Source organism: Balaenoptera borealis (genome assembly GCF_965194805.1).
Source record: "Balaenoptera borealis genome assembly, chromosome: 6".
NCBI classification, from domain to species: Eukaryota; Metazoa; Chordata; class Mammalia; order Artiodactyla; family Balaenopteridae; genus Balaenoptera; species Balaenoptera borealis.
The window spans coordinates 54,128,757-54,143,081 of record NC_138863.1 but is presented as its reverse complement, the minus strand read 5'-3'; the positions used below and the strand labels follow the sequence as shown (position 1 = coordinate 54,143,081).

The window sequence follows — 14,325 nt, the reverse complement described above, 5'->3', positions numbered from 1 at the left end:
TTTAATATATCTAGTAGGTATGTCTCTATGATTAATTAGTCTTCAATTTACAAAATATTTCACGATTCCTATCACATTGCTTTTTTTCTAGTCAGGTTTACTGAGGTATACTTTACATACAGTAAAATTCCTTTTTAGGTATTGAGTTCTATGAGTTTTGAAAAACAAGAACAGTTGTGTAACTACCACAGCAATGAAGAGTTTGAATATTTACATCACCCAAAAAAGTTCCTTCATACCCCTTGGTGATCAATGCCCCAATCCCACCCTCAGACCCTGTTAATTACGGGTCTGATTTCTGTCCCCATAGTATTGTGTTTGGCAAAAGTTTTATAAGTGTAACCATACAGTGTATAGTCTTTGTGTCCAACTTATTTCATTTAGCATACTGCCTTTGAGATTCATCCATGTTGTGGGATGTATTGGTACATCATTTCTGTTATTGCTGAGTAGTATTCCATTGTATGGCTATACCACAGTTTGTTTATCCATTCATCAGTTGATAGACATTAGGATCAATTTCAGTTTGGGGCAATTATGAATAAAGCTACTATAAAAGACACATGCATATGAACATATGTTTTAATTTCTCTTGGATAAATACCTAGAAGTGGGATTGCTGGGTTGTATGGGAAATGTATCTATAACATAAAATTTCTTATAAATAGCTACCAAACTGTTTTCTAAAGGACCTGCACCATTTTGTATTTCCAACAACAATGAATGAGAGTTCCAGTTGCTCCTCACCCTTGCCACTGGGTAATATCAATTTATTTAATTTTCATCATTTTAATAGGTATAGTGGTATCTGATTGTGGTTTGCATTTCTTTAATGGCTAATGACGTTGAGCATTGTTTTACATATTTATCTGTCATTCATATTTCTTCTCTGGTAAAGTGCTTATTCAAATCTTTTGCCCATTTATTATTTATTATTGAGTTGTAAGTTATTTAAATATTCTGCATACAAGGCATGTGTTTTACAAATATTTTCTCCCAGTCTGTAGCTTTTCTTTTCAATTTCTTAACAGTGTGATAGTGTCATTTGAAGAGTAGTTTTTAATTTTGATGAAGTCTAATATATAAGCATTTTTATAATTCATATTTTTGTTTCTTAAGAAACCTTTGCCTAACTCAAGGTCACATAAATTTTCTCCTGTTTTCTTCTAGAAGTTTTATAGTTTTAAGTTTATAGTTATATATATATATATATATATATATATATATATATATATATATATATATGATCTATTTGAAATAATTTTTATATTTTGTGTGAAGCACCAGTCAAGGTTCTTTTTTTAAATTTACAAGTGGATATCCAATTGCACTATTTGTTGCAAAGATTAGCCTTTCTCCATTGAACTGTCTTTGCAAGTTTATTAAAGATCAACTGACCGTATAGGTGCAGGTCTATTCTATTCTATTGATCAATATGTCTACTATTCTTTCACTAGTATTACAGTCTTGATTACTATAGGTTTTATAGTAAGTATTAAAATCAAGAAGCATAAGTTCTCAAACTTTGTTCTTTCCTAAAAAACATTTTGACGATTATAGGGCTTTTCTTTTCTATGTAAATTTAAGACATAGCTTGGCATTTTCCACAAAAAAACCTTCTAGGATTTTTATCTGGGTTGTGCTGCATCTATAGATCAATCTGGGGAGAAATGACATCTTAACAATAATGAGACTTTGAATGAATTGGTACTACATATTTCTCAATTTATTTAGGAACATTTTAATTCTTGAATAAGGAATTTGAGAAAGATTTTATCAGGTGCCAAAAAAAGTCATTGGATTTTTGGTTGAAATTGCATTAAATATACTTTTATAAATCATGAAAAGCATATCTCCTCTTTTCCAATGACTATAATTTTCATTATGTTTCCTGTGTAGAATTATCAAAATATCATTTAATGGATATTCAAACAAAGGTATTTATTATTTTAGTATTTCCAAAACTCATGAATCGTATAATATATTCTTGGCAAAATGACTTCTACTGTGAAGTAACTTGGGAAATATCACATACAATATGCAGCCGCCAGATTCAGATTTGCATTGCTCATTGGCTTTACTTGGTCATTGGGTATTATAAATATTCTAATATTATTTATTTTGATTTTATGTTATTTTATTCTACATTTTAAAATCGACTTTCATAAAATATTGATTTGTACCCTTTTCTTGTTATCATTTTTCTTAACAGGATGGTTATGCTTGCCAGATAAAATAATTTACAAAGCTTTCCCTGTATTTCCATGGTCTGGGAAAATATAAATTATATAATAAATTATTCTTTCAGGTATTTAATATGATTTGGCACACACACATAAAACGTGACACTTGTTATCAAGAGTAATAACAATGGTTTTCTTCAACATTCATTGCATTTTTTACATATTTTCATTGCATTTTAAACTTCTAAAAATATTTTCTGCTATTCAAGTATTTTTGAAAAGTAAATATAACTGGTGGGATTAAGTGTAAAATGGTATAGGTGAGACTAATTACATAGAGAAATCCTTGATTTTTGACATTAGCCACTCTGTTGTTCAAGTTTCTAATGTTGAATCCAAATCCCTTGAAAATCTAGCACACTGAAATAAGTGGGCCATCAATTGGAGGGGCTGCTAGAGAGTATGTAAATACGAAGAGATGTACATATTCAGAACAATCAGACTTAAGAGCTTGACAGACTACAGAGCACAATGAAAAGGTGATACTCACATCCGAGTTAAAGCGAAGCTGACAGACATTACAAGAAATAACTTGTTTCTTCTTTGGGGGAATGGACACTCCAAATGTGTGGTTAATGACTGCTTTTTGCACAGGATCCATCTAAAGAGCAAATGATAAGATAGTCAATTTATAACTTCAAAGGATAGATAATAGTGTGCTCAAGTAAAAGTAGCTGTATTATTCCTTAAGGTTTTAACTTTTAGTTCCCAAACAAGGATAATAAAGACTCTCATTCAATAGTAATGTACTTATTTCCAAGAATTAAAAATAAAAACAAAAAAATTGGTTTGAAATCATAACACAAAAAAATCACAGGAGAATCACATTTCAAGAAATCTTATATCTATATAAGAAACCTTGAAAAACCTTAAAAGAATCATAGAACAAGAAAACTTAAGATCTAAAGATCAGGGTTAAAATTAACTTGTTAATGTTTTCCCTATGTGAGGTAATAATACTTAAGATGGCCTGAAATGATTTCAATGATGACTGTTACAGACGTATTTAAGTTTCTTAGTTTTTTATTTGTGGCAAAGTCATAAATGACAGGCTTTATCACAGCACAGAAAATGTTTACCTTTATTTTAAAATAATTTATTATTGTTCATGTACTCTAGATATTCATTCTACTGGAAATGCATGTCACTCAAATGTCTATAACAGATTGGTTAATATGCAACCCCTGCTTAAATATTGATCAAGTAAAGTTTTGACATATAACCTGTGACTTTCTCTCTTTGGTTTGCATTTACCATAAACAGTCAGAGAAATATACAGTGATACCATAGAAAAAGTATGCCACAAAGCCATGAAAGTATTTGGAAAAAGAAAGAACACTATCTGCAGAGCCTATAAAAAGAGAGACACAGCAGTGATTCTCTTGTGTACTCCAGATAATAATCTCCAGCATTAATGTCAGACAACTGGCAGTTCAAAAAACAATGACGAACAAAGCATAACTTATAAACAGATGTAACACGAACAAGGACAGATCCACTGACACCATTGTCTAGGAAATCTCCAGAGGTTAGAATTTAGGACTGGATTAGTTGATGATATTTGGTAGAGAGGGGAAATGAATACTATCCCTGATGAGGCGTATGAATCAACAAAGTGCAAAATCAGCAGTTAGAAGAACTCAAATACATTAGAAGGGAGGGCGGATTACAGAATTATTGAACAGTAAAGTAGCCTTTTTTTTTTGCTACAAATTTAAGTGAGATGACAGGACAATGTATTCCCACTATAAAGAAAAGTTATGTGGTTTGGAACGCTTATAAAAGTCAAAGAGGGGAGTTTTCTGGAGTGATAGAACTATTTTATATCTTGACTGTAGTGGTGGTTACACAAACTTATACATGTGTTGAAATTCACAGAACTATGCACATTCCCAAAAAGTCAATTTTATGTATGATAACTTAAAAAGCGAAAAAGAAAAAACTGTTAAGAGTATTATGTTTAACTACTTTGGGATTGACATATATACACTACTATGTATAAAATAGATAACTAATGAGAACCTACTGTATAGCACAGGGAACTCTATTCAGTGTTCTTTGGTGACTTACATAGGAAGGAAATCCAAAAAAGAGGGGATATATGTATACATATAGCTGATTCACTTTGCTGTACAGCAGAAACTAACCCAACACTGTAAAGCAACTATAATCCAAGAAAAATTTTTAAAAAATTTAACCACTAAATGTAAAGTATTATTACTAGAAAATCTGGGGATTTGTTTTGCTCAAGGTTGTAATTGACTATATTAAATTTTATTAAATGAGAATTAAAAAAAAAACGCTCTATGGGCAAAGAAAATCTCAAAAGATCAGAAAATAAAACCTTAGTTCACTTTCTTACTAACAAGTGCATACACTTAAAGTCTCATCCATTTGCAAAACATGAACCTGTACTTTCTGTCGTTACTAGAGACAGTTTGGACAGGCTTAAAAATAAAATAGCCTAACTATATTGGCAGGATGGAAAAACTACACTGTTTTGCAAAGTTAAAAAAATAAGAGCATTTTATTGAGATATTTTCTGTTCTCAGGCTCTAAAAAAATACATCTAGTGATGTGTGAACTATATAGGCTAAAAGTATATGAATATCCTAATCATATTTTCTGCATGCCACTTTTATTATTTTTGCCATATCTATATACTATTGTATATGTTATTATTATTCACTTAACATTTTTTCTTTAAAGCAAATTAAAATAGTCTTTTAAAAAACAGCAGCAATATGCATGAAAACATAGTTTTAATGTATATCCTTTCCTATTACTCATTTCAAAAGTATATTGAAAGTTACCATTAAAAATTAAAACTTCCATCATCTAAAATAAATGCACTATCCTAGTTATTCCCATACTGCAATATGGAAACATAGACAAAAATACATCTACAAAAATTTAGCTCCAAATTTTTAGTAAACAAAGATATCTGTTGAGAGCTCCAACACAACCCTTGGATATAAACATTCCCTTTACATTTTTGAAATTGTTAGCTGCCTACATAATTTTTCAAGTAACCCCTGATACAAATTTGTCTACTCAAATCTCACATTTGTACCCTAACAGCCTGAAAATACTGTTTATGTTCCCAAGGCTGAGCATTCTCTTCCTGAAAGGTGAGTTGTGGCCGAGCACCCCCAATACTAAGGCAGGCAAGTTCCCAGCAATCTGCTCCTTGAAAAGCAAACTAAGGAGGTTCCTTCAAGAAACTCTTAACTAGAATTGACTTCTCTGCTTTACACATATAATCCTACTTGTCCTCATAAAACACAGTCCTTTTACCCCCTTCCTTGTCACCTGTCATTAACTCCTGCTGCCTTTACATCCTTTGAATGACTTACCACTAAATCATATGAACATTTTATCTTCCATGTTTCTCACTTGGAACAAATTTTTCTATTTTCCACTTGATTCTCTATTTTGTTATAGGTATTTCAAGAAAAGGTCTACTTTTTTCTAAATCTTGTTTATCTTTCTCTGTTTATCATAGAATGATATAATTATACTTCTTATTCAAATGTCACTTGGGAGGACATGATTTAGTTGAAAGAAGACTTTAAATGGTATAAGAAAGAATGTTCCATTGGCCAATTCATCTGATATCTTGAAACAGACACTTCCCAGCTGATGTTTTGAGTATATGCCATCTGATGCAGTAACTACAAACACCTGCGTCATTTCAGTGGGGTCCATAATTAGCAATAACGTAGAAAAGGCTTTCAGATCTTTCTCTTTTTTAAAAGTATAAAGAAGTAAAATCCTGAATTTTTTTCTTGTAGCATTCCTAAAATACTCTAAAAATTAGATAAAAATAAATATGTTAATTTATATTAAATTTTTTCCTCCACTAATGCAAAATCAGTTTTCTCTAATCATAATGAGATATGTATAACTAAATCAATGGCAAGTCTTTTATTCAATCACCAATTTTCAGGATGAATAAAACAATCAAGATGAATAAAAACATTCTCATAAACCCTAAAGTGTGATAAATACGTGTGATTCAATTTAGTATAGTCAAAACTATATATCTATACCATAATGATTTCATATGTAGAGTACTCAGCAAAATTATTGGAGGTACTACAGTTATACAACAAACTCTTGAAGTTTTAAGGGTTTTAATAAAGATGTTTGAAGTGTTTTTAAACATCTTTATTAAAATGTTTATATCACTTTTAAAGGAACAATTGCCTTGTTAAATACTCAGATTAGGTCATACTAGTTCACACTGCACAAGAAAGCTCTCTGTGTATTGAGAAGATTGTTTCAGTGGTAAACAATGCTAAAAAAGCTTTTCTTTAAGGAAAAAAAAAAACCCTACCACATAGCTCTAGCTACCAATATTCCTTACCTGGCAGAATTTATTGGTCCCAAATAAGCCTCTTCTTTTCTAAAAAAGTAAAAGTCAGAAGTAGTCATCTGGAATTTTGAGGCTAGCAAGCACATTCACACAAAATTTTTAAAAATCCATTTTCTTTGCTCATCTCTGATTAAAAAGCCTGAAATGCTTACTAACTAAAAAGCAGCAAGAGTTAACACTTGCCACTTTTGCTAATGAAAGTCATGTAGAAATGAAAACCAAAACCTATTAGTGCAATTAACTGGTAGGTAATAAAAATGAAAGATGGGGTTGTGGCTTTTACTAGGAATTGAGGAGATGATTGGAGGCTACGAATGGACAAATTAACTATTCTATTACAGTACTTATAAAAGGAATTAATGAAGGTGGCCTTATCACACCATCTATTATATTTTCAATATCAAAATAAGAACAAACAGATATCTTGATGTATTCACCAAGTTTATGGAACTACAAATCTGTGTGAGTTTTTTTTAAAAGATCTACTTTCACTGAGTATTCCAAAAAGTAATTTATATCCGCACAGAGTAAGCAATCACATAAAAACACATGAAGTTGCAAATAAAACCTAGCCACAGAGAAAAGAAACACAGTGCAGCACTTCACTAAAGTCAGGATGAAGACTATAGGACGGCAGAGAATCTAAGGTAGGCACTACATGATCAAATGATAGTACTAGATGACAAGATGATAGTACTAGGTGATGGTCATCATTTGCACCTGTCCTTGATTTCTGCAAGTTATTTGAGATAACTTTCCTAGATGGAATTTTAGGCAAAGAAAATAAAATTACAAACCTTTCAACTATCTCAATAATTTTCAAGGGGATGAAGTTCGAATTGTATTCTTGTAAGAGTCTTACAATGACTTCACTACCCATCCAGTGGGGCTGGGTGTGGGAGTAAACCAAGCACCACTCAATTAAAAAGCAAAAAAGACTGCTCAAGAATTATACAAGTCTTTCTTATATGTGGCTGGGTATCCATAATATTCTTAAAGATGAGGATATTTCATCTTAAACTTAGCTATCTGCTTTAACCAACATTCTAAAAAGCATTTGGTAACCACTTACTAAACAGAAGTAGAAACCATGTTTTTGACTTTAAAAAGTTAAAGATCAATCATGCAACAAACATTTCTGGAGGTCTAATATGTTTCAGACATTGTCCCAGATTAGATGGGGTAGGATGAGTCAAACACAAGAAGGGACATTATTGTAAAAGTTAAAAAGTGAAAAAGGATGGTGATTAAGCAAAACACTGAGGCACGAGAAGGCACATAAAGGTCTGTCCCCTCTTGCCCTACCCCTACTTTGGATTTTTCCCCCCTTTTCTGATTTTCTCACAATTCAAGCATCCAGGATCCTCCCTTTAACAGTGACATCAATGTGTTATCCTCCTGGGGTATTTGCCTTTTAATTCCTTTCTCTAGCTGTGTAATAATAATAATAAACATCTTAATAAGACCAGCTTAGATTTAGAGCTCTCACCACGTGCCAGGAACTATACTAAGGGATTATCTACTGTACTCTCCACCATCACATGAGGCAGATACCATTTTTATCCTCCTTTTACAAATGAGGAATCCGAGGCTTTGAGAGGTTTAATAACTTCTCACCCTCAAGTTCGTAGGTCTGAAGCCAGGAGTCAAACTCAGGCGAGAGTCTCTCCCCCCACTCTTCCCTGCTAAGGGACCACCAAGCAGGGCTGCTGGGTATCATGTGTGGCACTGCTGTAGGGTGTGAGAAATGGGAAGAAAGGAGGAGTGTTCCTAGAATTTCTGCAGCCTGGAGGGCAGCTGTCTAGTCAAGCTACACATAAGGCCTACTGGTGGCTTGGTTTTCTTTTTAATGTATTTTTTTCTATTTCTATTTTTTTTTTCTATTTTTTTAAAAAATTTATTTATTTTTGGCTGCATTGGGTCTTCATTGCTGACCTGGGCTTTCTCTAGTTGCGGCGAGCGGGGGCTACTCTTTGTTGCAGTGCGCAGGCTTCTCACTGCAGTGCCTTCTCTTGTTGTGAAGCACAGGCTCTAGGCACGCGGGCTTCAGTAGTTGTGGCATGCAGGCTCAGTAGTTGCGGCACACGGGCTCTAGAGCGCAGGCTCAGTAGTTGTGGTGCACCGGCTTAGTTGCTCCGCGGCATGTGGGATCTTCCCGGGCCAGGGATCGAACCCGTGTCCCCTGCGTTGGCAGGTGGATTCTCAATGACTGCGCCACCAGGGAAGCCCCTACTTGGTGTTTAAGTAAAAGTTTCCTGGAGAAGTGAGTCTCAGTTTTTCTCTTTCTGACCGACTTATGCCCTTCTTAAGATAAGCCCATTTCTTCTTGGGTTACTTCAGGAAAGCCATAAATAAAAATTGGGGCTGCCCTGTCCTCTTTCCCCGTTGTAACTGTTGGGCTAGCACACAGAAAAAAAAAGAAAGTTCCAGGAACGCTTAGAGATTACACGTAGCAGGTGATGGTCATCATTTGCACCTGTCCTTGATTTCTGCAAAGCAGATCTCAGCTACTTAATCCCTGTGACTTAGGGCTTTCTGGAAGTTTGGCAAAGCATCAGTTTTTTTAAACTGCAATATTATCAAATTACAGTAGTACAAAAAGAATGACTATTTTTTCATCCCTTCCTTTTTCATTGTTGGACTTATGGAAAAGAATGGGACAATAGGGTCTCATTAGAACTTCAAATATTCATGAAGTGACACTTTTAAATGTGATAGCTTATGTCACTGAAGGGCAATATTTCTCTGAAGTTACTTCAAAAAAGGTTTTGCCTTTTATATTTAAATACTCTGACCACATGCCTTTATTATTACTGTTTTACTTGTTTCAAATCCTTGAAAACTTAAATAGAAACAAAGCAGACACAACTGTTGCAAGACAAATTCCTCTTCTCAAAGATCAGGAAATACAAACAACTGCATATTGTTGGCAATGTTAGTTCAACCACACAACTCTGTACTGTTTTGGATTTCAAATCAGAAGTCTCAATAAAAATAAACCACATGAAACGTTACACTGGAACTGCATGCTACTGTGAGACCTGCCTTTTTGCATCTGGAATATGTAAAAGTTGAGATTTGCCATCCTGCCACTGCTTTTCCTACCCAGAGCATCCTGACAGGGGTCCACCAGAATGCCATCACTGTCACTGAAAGGAAGACAAGGACATGCCACGTTCTCCACAGACTGTTGATTCGATCAAGTGCCATATTTAGCTCTTTGCTAAAACCACACATTGGCTGTGACTTGCAAACAAAATCAGCTGTGCCCCTGTACCACAGGGATAACATTACGCCACCAGAAAGTTAACCAGAATTGGCATAAAGGCTAAAATAACATGCACTTAAGAAAATAATAGGTCACATTGATCTAAGTCTCAGATCCAATAAAGCTATTATCATTATTATTATTACTACTACTATTTTATCAAAATGTTGTAGACCTTTACATATTTTGAGGCTGGTTGACAATTAGAAGGATCTGATTGCTGCAGAAATTAAGTGGGATCCCGGGATCCCTTTCCAGAGCCTCCCTCGTACTGGTCAAAAATCCCTGTGGAAAATATAAGTGGAGTCTGCCCAGAGATTGGAAGCAACCAAGCAGAGTGGAGCATAGATTAGAATTTCATTTTTTTCTTTTCTTTCCTTTCTTTTTTTCCCTTAAAATGAATTTAGAAAGTTTGATACCTTTCACTCAAATTCCATATTGCCAGGCCTTCTTTGAAAAGTTCTGGGATTCATCAAGTAAGCGTTATATATTCCACTGACAAAAAGAATGACTAGAATAAGGAAAAAACACCCTGGGATCTATTTTGAAAGGAAACTAAACTGCATTTTCCAGTAGTTTTTTGGGAGAAATTCCACCTTGGTTTCATTTCTAGAAGAATAAAAAAGAAACATATACAGAATGTTAGAGATGTGTGTTTCTGCCATAAAATAATGTCTTCTTTCTAGAGCGCTCTGATAATAAAAAGTGCAACCTTTTTAGAGATTATTTCATATCAACTTAGTTCTGTCCTTGGGAATTTTTGCTCCTTTCCAACACATCACACTTTTATAAATGTATAATTTTCAATTTGCACAAACACTGTATTTGATTGAAAATTGATTCATTTAACAATAGTTTATTAAATGGCTATCATGCACTGTTTTAGGAGCTGGACATACAGTAGAGAACAAGCCTTCAAAAATACAACATTCTAGATGGGGAGACCTACATAGGTATCCCCTGCTTTTTGAAAGTCTGCTTTATGCCACTCGGTTTTATGAAAGACCTACATTGGTACCTGTTTTCACTAACTGAAAGAAATCCCAAGAGAATTTTTGCTTTTATGAAAAAAGTTGAAAAATGAAAATAGCGTTCAGCATTTCTTTTGTGCAAACCTTTATAGAGGCAGTGCGCATCTCAAGCAGTGACAGTGGCACCACCAAGCCTCTTCCCCGGAAACTACACTGAGCATCTCAGGATCAAGCCGCCATAGCTTTGAACTGTGTCTGTGAGCATCTATTCTTTATCTGGATTTATTTTGTGCATCCATTAGCAAGATGTATCCTAAACTAATTGCTTCTTCACTTCACAACATTTCGACTTAGGAAAGATGTCATAGGAATTCCCCATTTTGGGATAGCGGGGGAACCCTGTATATCTAAAGTTATAAATAAGGTATTTCCAGAGTGCTTTAAGTACTATGAAAAAAATAAAACAGGAGAATGGGAAAGAAACACAATTTTACCACGGATAATTCCTAAAAACATTTTCGCTGTCGTGATACAACTTTGATTCTGATACTTTCACATGTAAAACCGTACCAAGTATGTAAAGATAAGGACATTATCCCATGATTTAGAGAGTTGATACAGAATTTGGAATCATATCACTGGTAAAAACTGTAAAGGGCATATGCTCTTCGGCTTTCAAAGCCGCCTATGAGATCTCCACAGAGGATTTTCTTCAACTACCACGTCCCAAGACAACAACTGGGACACCACTCAGAGCCACCACTGTCATCGTGTCCTTAAAGAGAAAGGGCAACTAAAGTGATCTGTTTGGGAAGTTCTCTAAGGATGAGTGCTTAGCGCTAGATGCGTCTTACCTGGAGACCTTCCTAGTGGGTTTCTGGTACAATGTGGTTGGCCTGGTAGTTTTTAGTGAATAACCAAAATACCCATGAGTTACTTCTCTGTTTTTTAAATAAGTACATATTCTGGCTAAGCTCTAGCAGTTTTTTGTGAAGATATCATATGAAAATAATGTTTTTCACTTTTAAAACTTTTAGAACTTTAAAGAGTTACCAAATGGTACAAGCAAGAAAGCTGAAAGGAAAGGAGGGGGTGGTTTCACCATCTCCCCCTCTTTAGTGGAAAACCAGCTTAACACTTTGACGGAAAATTTTTAAATTGTTCTAAGTAGAAGGAATAAATTTTAAGTTCTTTCTCAGACAGTAGTTATTTTGTTAATGGGAGATGCCCTAAGATTAGACCCGCGCACCTTACTGAAGCCGAATGTCTAACTCTGACAGTAGATCCTTGTATGTAATCATATGGTCAGTGCAAATGTAAAATGTTCCATTTTCCTGGCTGGCTCCACATGCCTGGTGATTTTCCATGCTGCCAGGGGTCAAGAGTGATGCAGCAAAGCTGTAGTTATGCCGCTGGGTAATTTAAGAAGCCACATCAAAGAGCATTTCAAAAAGTTCAGTTTAACAAATAAGACTTTCAGCTTACGTCTGCAATGGGTACGAGACTTAATTGAAGGTTCGCTCATACCTTATTGCACGGACACACACATACCCAGCAACGTTTTGGGTGTTGATGTTCCTATTGAAACATTAGATGAGTAAACTTAAGAATTGAAATTCAGTAGCATATGTACCCATATCCAGGTTGAAAATGTATTTTGGAAGATCTAATTGGTTAATATGATATATTAAGGGAGCCCAGACTATGCTCAATTCCAATTCAGGTGCTCATTTCAATGTAGGGAAAAGGCATTAAGGTATGAGCTAAACTATATCTCCTAAGGAAATCCAGTCCTTTTCTTTCTTTGTTTTCATTCTTGAACAAGAAATGCTTAGATATGACTGGAAACCATGAGGAAAGAGAGGTGTTTTTCCATCAGGACACAAAGAAAGTTCTTGAAAGCGTTTTCATTTTATGTTTACTATTTGATGTTCCTATAACTAAAATAATTTTTGGCCAATGCATGCATACAGATTTGAAAGATCAGTAACAACTGTCAAAGGCAAGGTAACAAAAAGTTTCTATGAAATTATTAGATGCACTTTTGAGAGAATATGAGAAAAGTTACAAAATTTTTAAGAAAAATGAAAAACTACCTGGAAGAGAATTAATAAGAATTTAACTCTATTCTGAATTTTAATAGCACAGAAGAAGAAATGAAATGATGACAAATACTATTAATATTTTTTTCCTGTGGAAAAGTTACTACCTTCAAAGTATTTATACTTTATATTTCTCAGTGAGGTATATCCATATTTCAAAAAAACAAAGAGCCCAAGGCGTACATAGTTGACAATAAACTCTCTCATCCAAAGAAAAACACTATTCAGAGTGATGAGAACAGGAACTGGATTCACCAAGAGAATCTAAAATAAATGAGTCAGGTGTTACCTATGTTTTATTTAGTATTTTGTTTCCTCAGGGTGAAATAAAACAAGAAATAAACCATTTCAGGAATATGGACTGAAGTATAGGTTTTCAATAGATGTGCAAAATACTAAACAAGATAGAGATTCATTTGAGGATAGCTTATGAGAACTGATTCTTCTACAGGACATTGAAAGAAGACACCCATCCTGAGGTTTGGAAGGATAGGCTAGTATCTTAGATAGAACATAGTCACCTACTTCTTGGCCTTTCCTGTTTTTCTTTTTAAAATAGTGGCTTGAAAACAACCCCCACACTTGGTTCCAGGATTAAATTTCCATAACAAAATTCAGAGCCAGAAATAAGTCTGAGAAATACCTTTTTAAAAAACTAGAACTTTTTGTTCTTTAGGAGGAAAAAAAAGGCATACAAATAACCAAAGACTACTTGCTGATGCTTATGAATGTAGTTTATAAAAATTATTGGTGCTAAGTCTCCAAATCTAAGTAGTGATAAATTTTCCTATTTTCTGGGAAATGGGCTAAAAAAATGTTACAAGGGCTTTCTAAGAGACTAGGGAAGTAATGAGCTTTCTTGATTTAAAAATCAATACACCTGCTGAACAGCCAAATGCATTAACTGACATCCTTTCAAAACCATTCTGTCAAAGCTAAGTTTGAAAGGCTGTTCAGTAACTAATCAGATATATCCTGATGCTGAGGCAAAACAGGTCCGTGACACAAATTAAAAAGGCTTAAGATGAAAAGAAAACCCCACTAGGCAGGAAGAATTGCAAAATCGGAAATCTGGACCTGTTTGGATGTATTCTTCATGCTGTAAAGCAAAGTAGAAATGAAGTGTTTTTTCCCCAAACAGAGGACAACACATTCCTTAGTCTTGCACTCAGAAGAAACCTGACAGGTGAGGACTAAAAGGCTCAATGCAAGGGGGCAAATCTGGAATGCTCCAATCCTAAGCATTGTGGGCTCTCCCATGCCACACTCTCATGACACAGCGGTACAATGTCAGAGATCGTCTACATTTTCAAACTGTTTTTTATTTGTTTTGAGTTTCAGAACCTTCCCCCCCACTCTACCC

General features: G+C 34.4%; 1 protein-coding gene and 1 long non-coding RNA gene across 19 annotated transcripts in view; one reads left to right on the top strand and one right to left on the bottom strand.

Moving 5' to 3' along the window:
- Positions 1-14,325, bottom strand: part of ZNF385B (zinc finger protein 385B) — a 424,173-nt gene that overhangs the window by 55,101 nt on the left and 354,747 nt on the right. For 13 of the 18 annotated variants that reach the window (XR_014246181.1, XM_082397549.1, XM_082397551.1 and 10 more), the window contains 2 exons: positions 6,613-6,651; positions 2,734-2,844 (listed from right to left, as the gene is read on the bottom strand). The exons of 1 other annotated variant lie outside the window; for it this stretch is intronic. Coding sequence is in view for 16 of the 17 variants with exons in the window: in XM_082397549.1 (XP_082253675.1) it covers positions 2,734-2,844; positions 6,613-6,651 (150 nt within the window). In the remaining variant the exon portion in view is untranslated. Of the gene's footprint in view, positions 1-2,733; positions 2,845-6,612; positions 6,652-8,556; positions 10,262-10,308; positions 10,486-14,325 lie in introns of those variants that run through there. 4 more of the 18 variants (XM_082397548.1, XM_082397544.1, XM_082397546.1 and 1 more) reach the window with 3 other exon arrangements.
- LOC309631341 overlaps positions 1-14,325 on the top strand; it is a 780,796-nt gene that overhangs the window by 418,704 nt on the left and 347,767 nt on the right. The window lies entirely within an intron of this gene.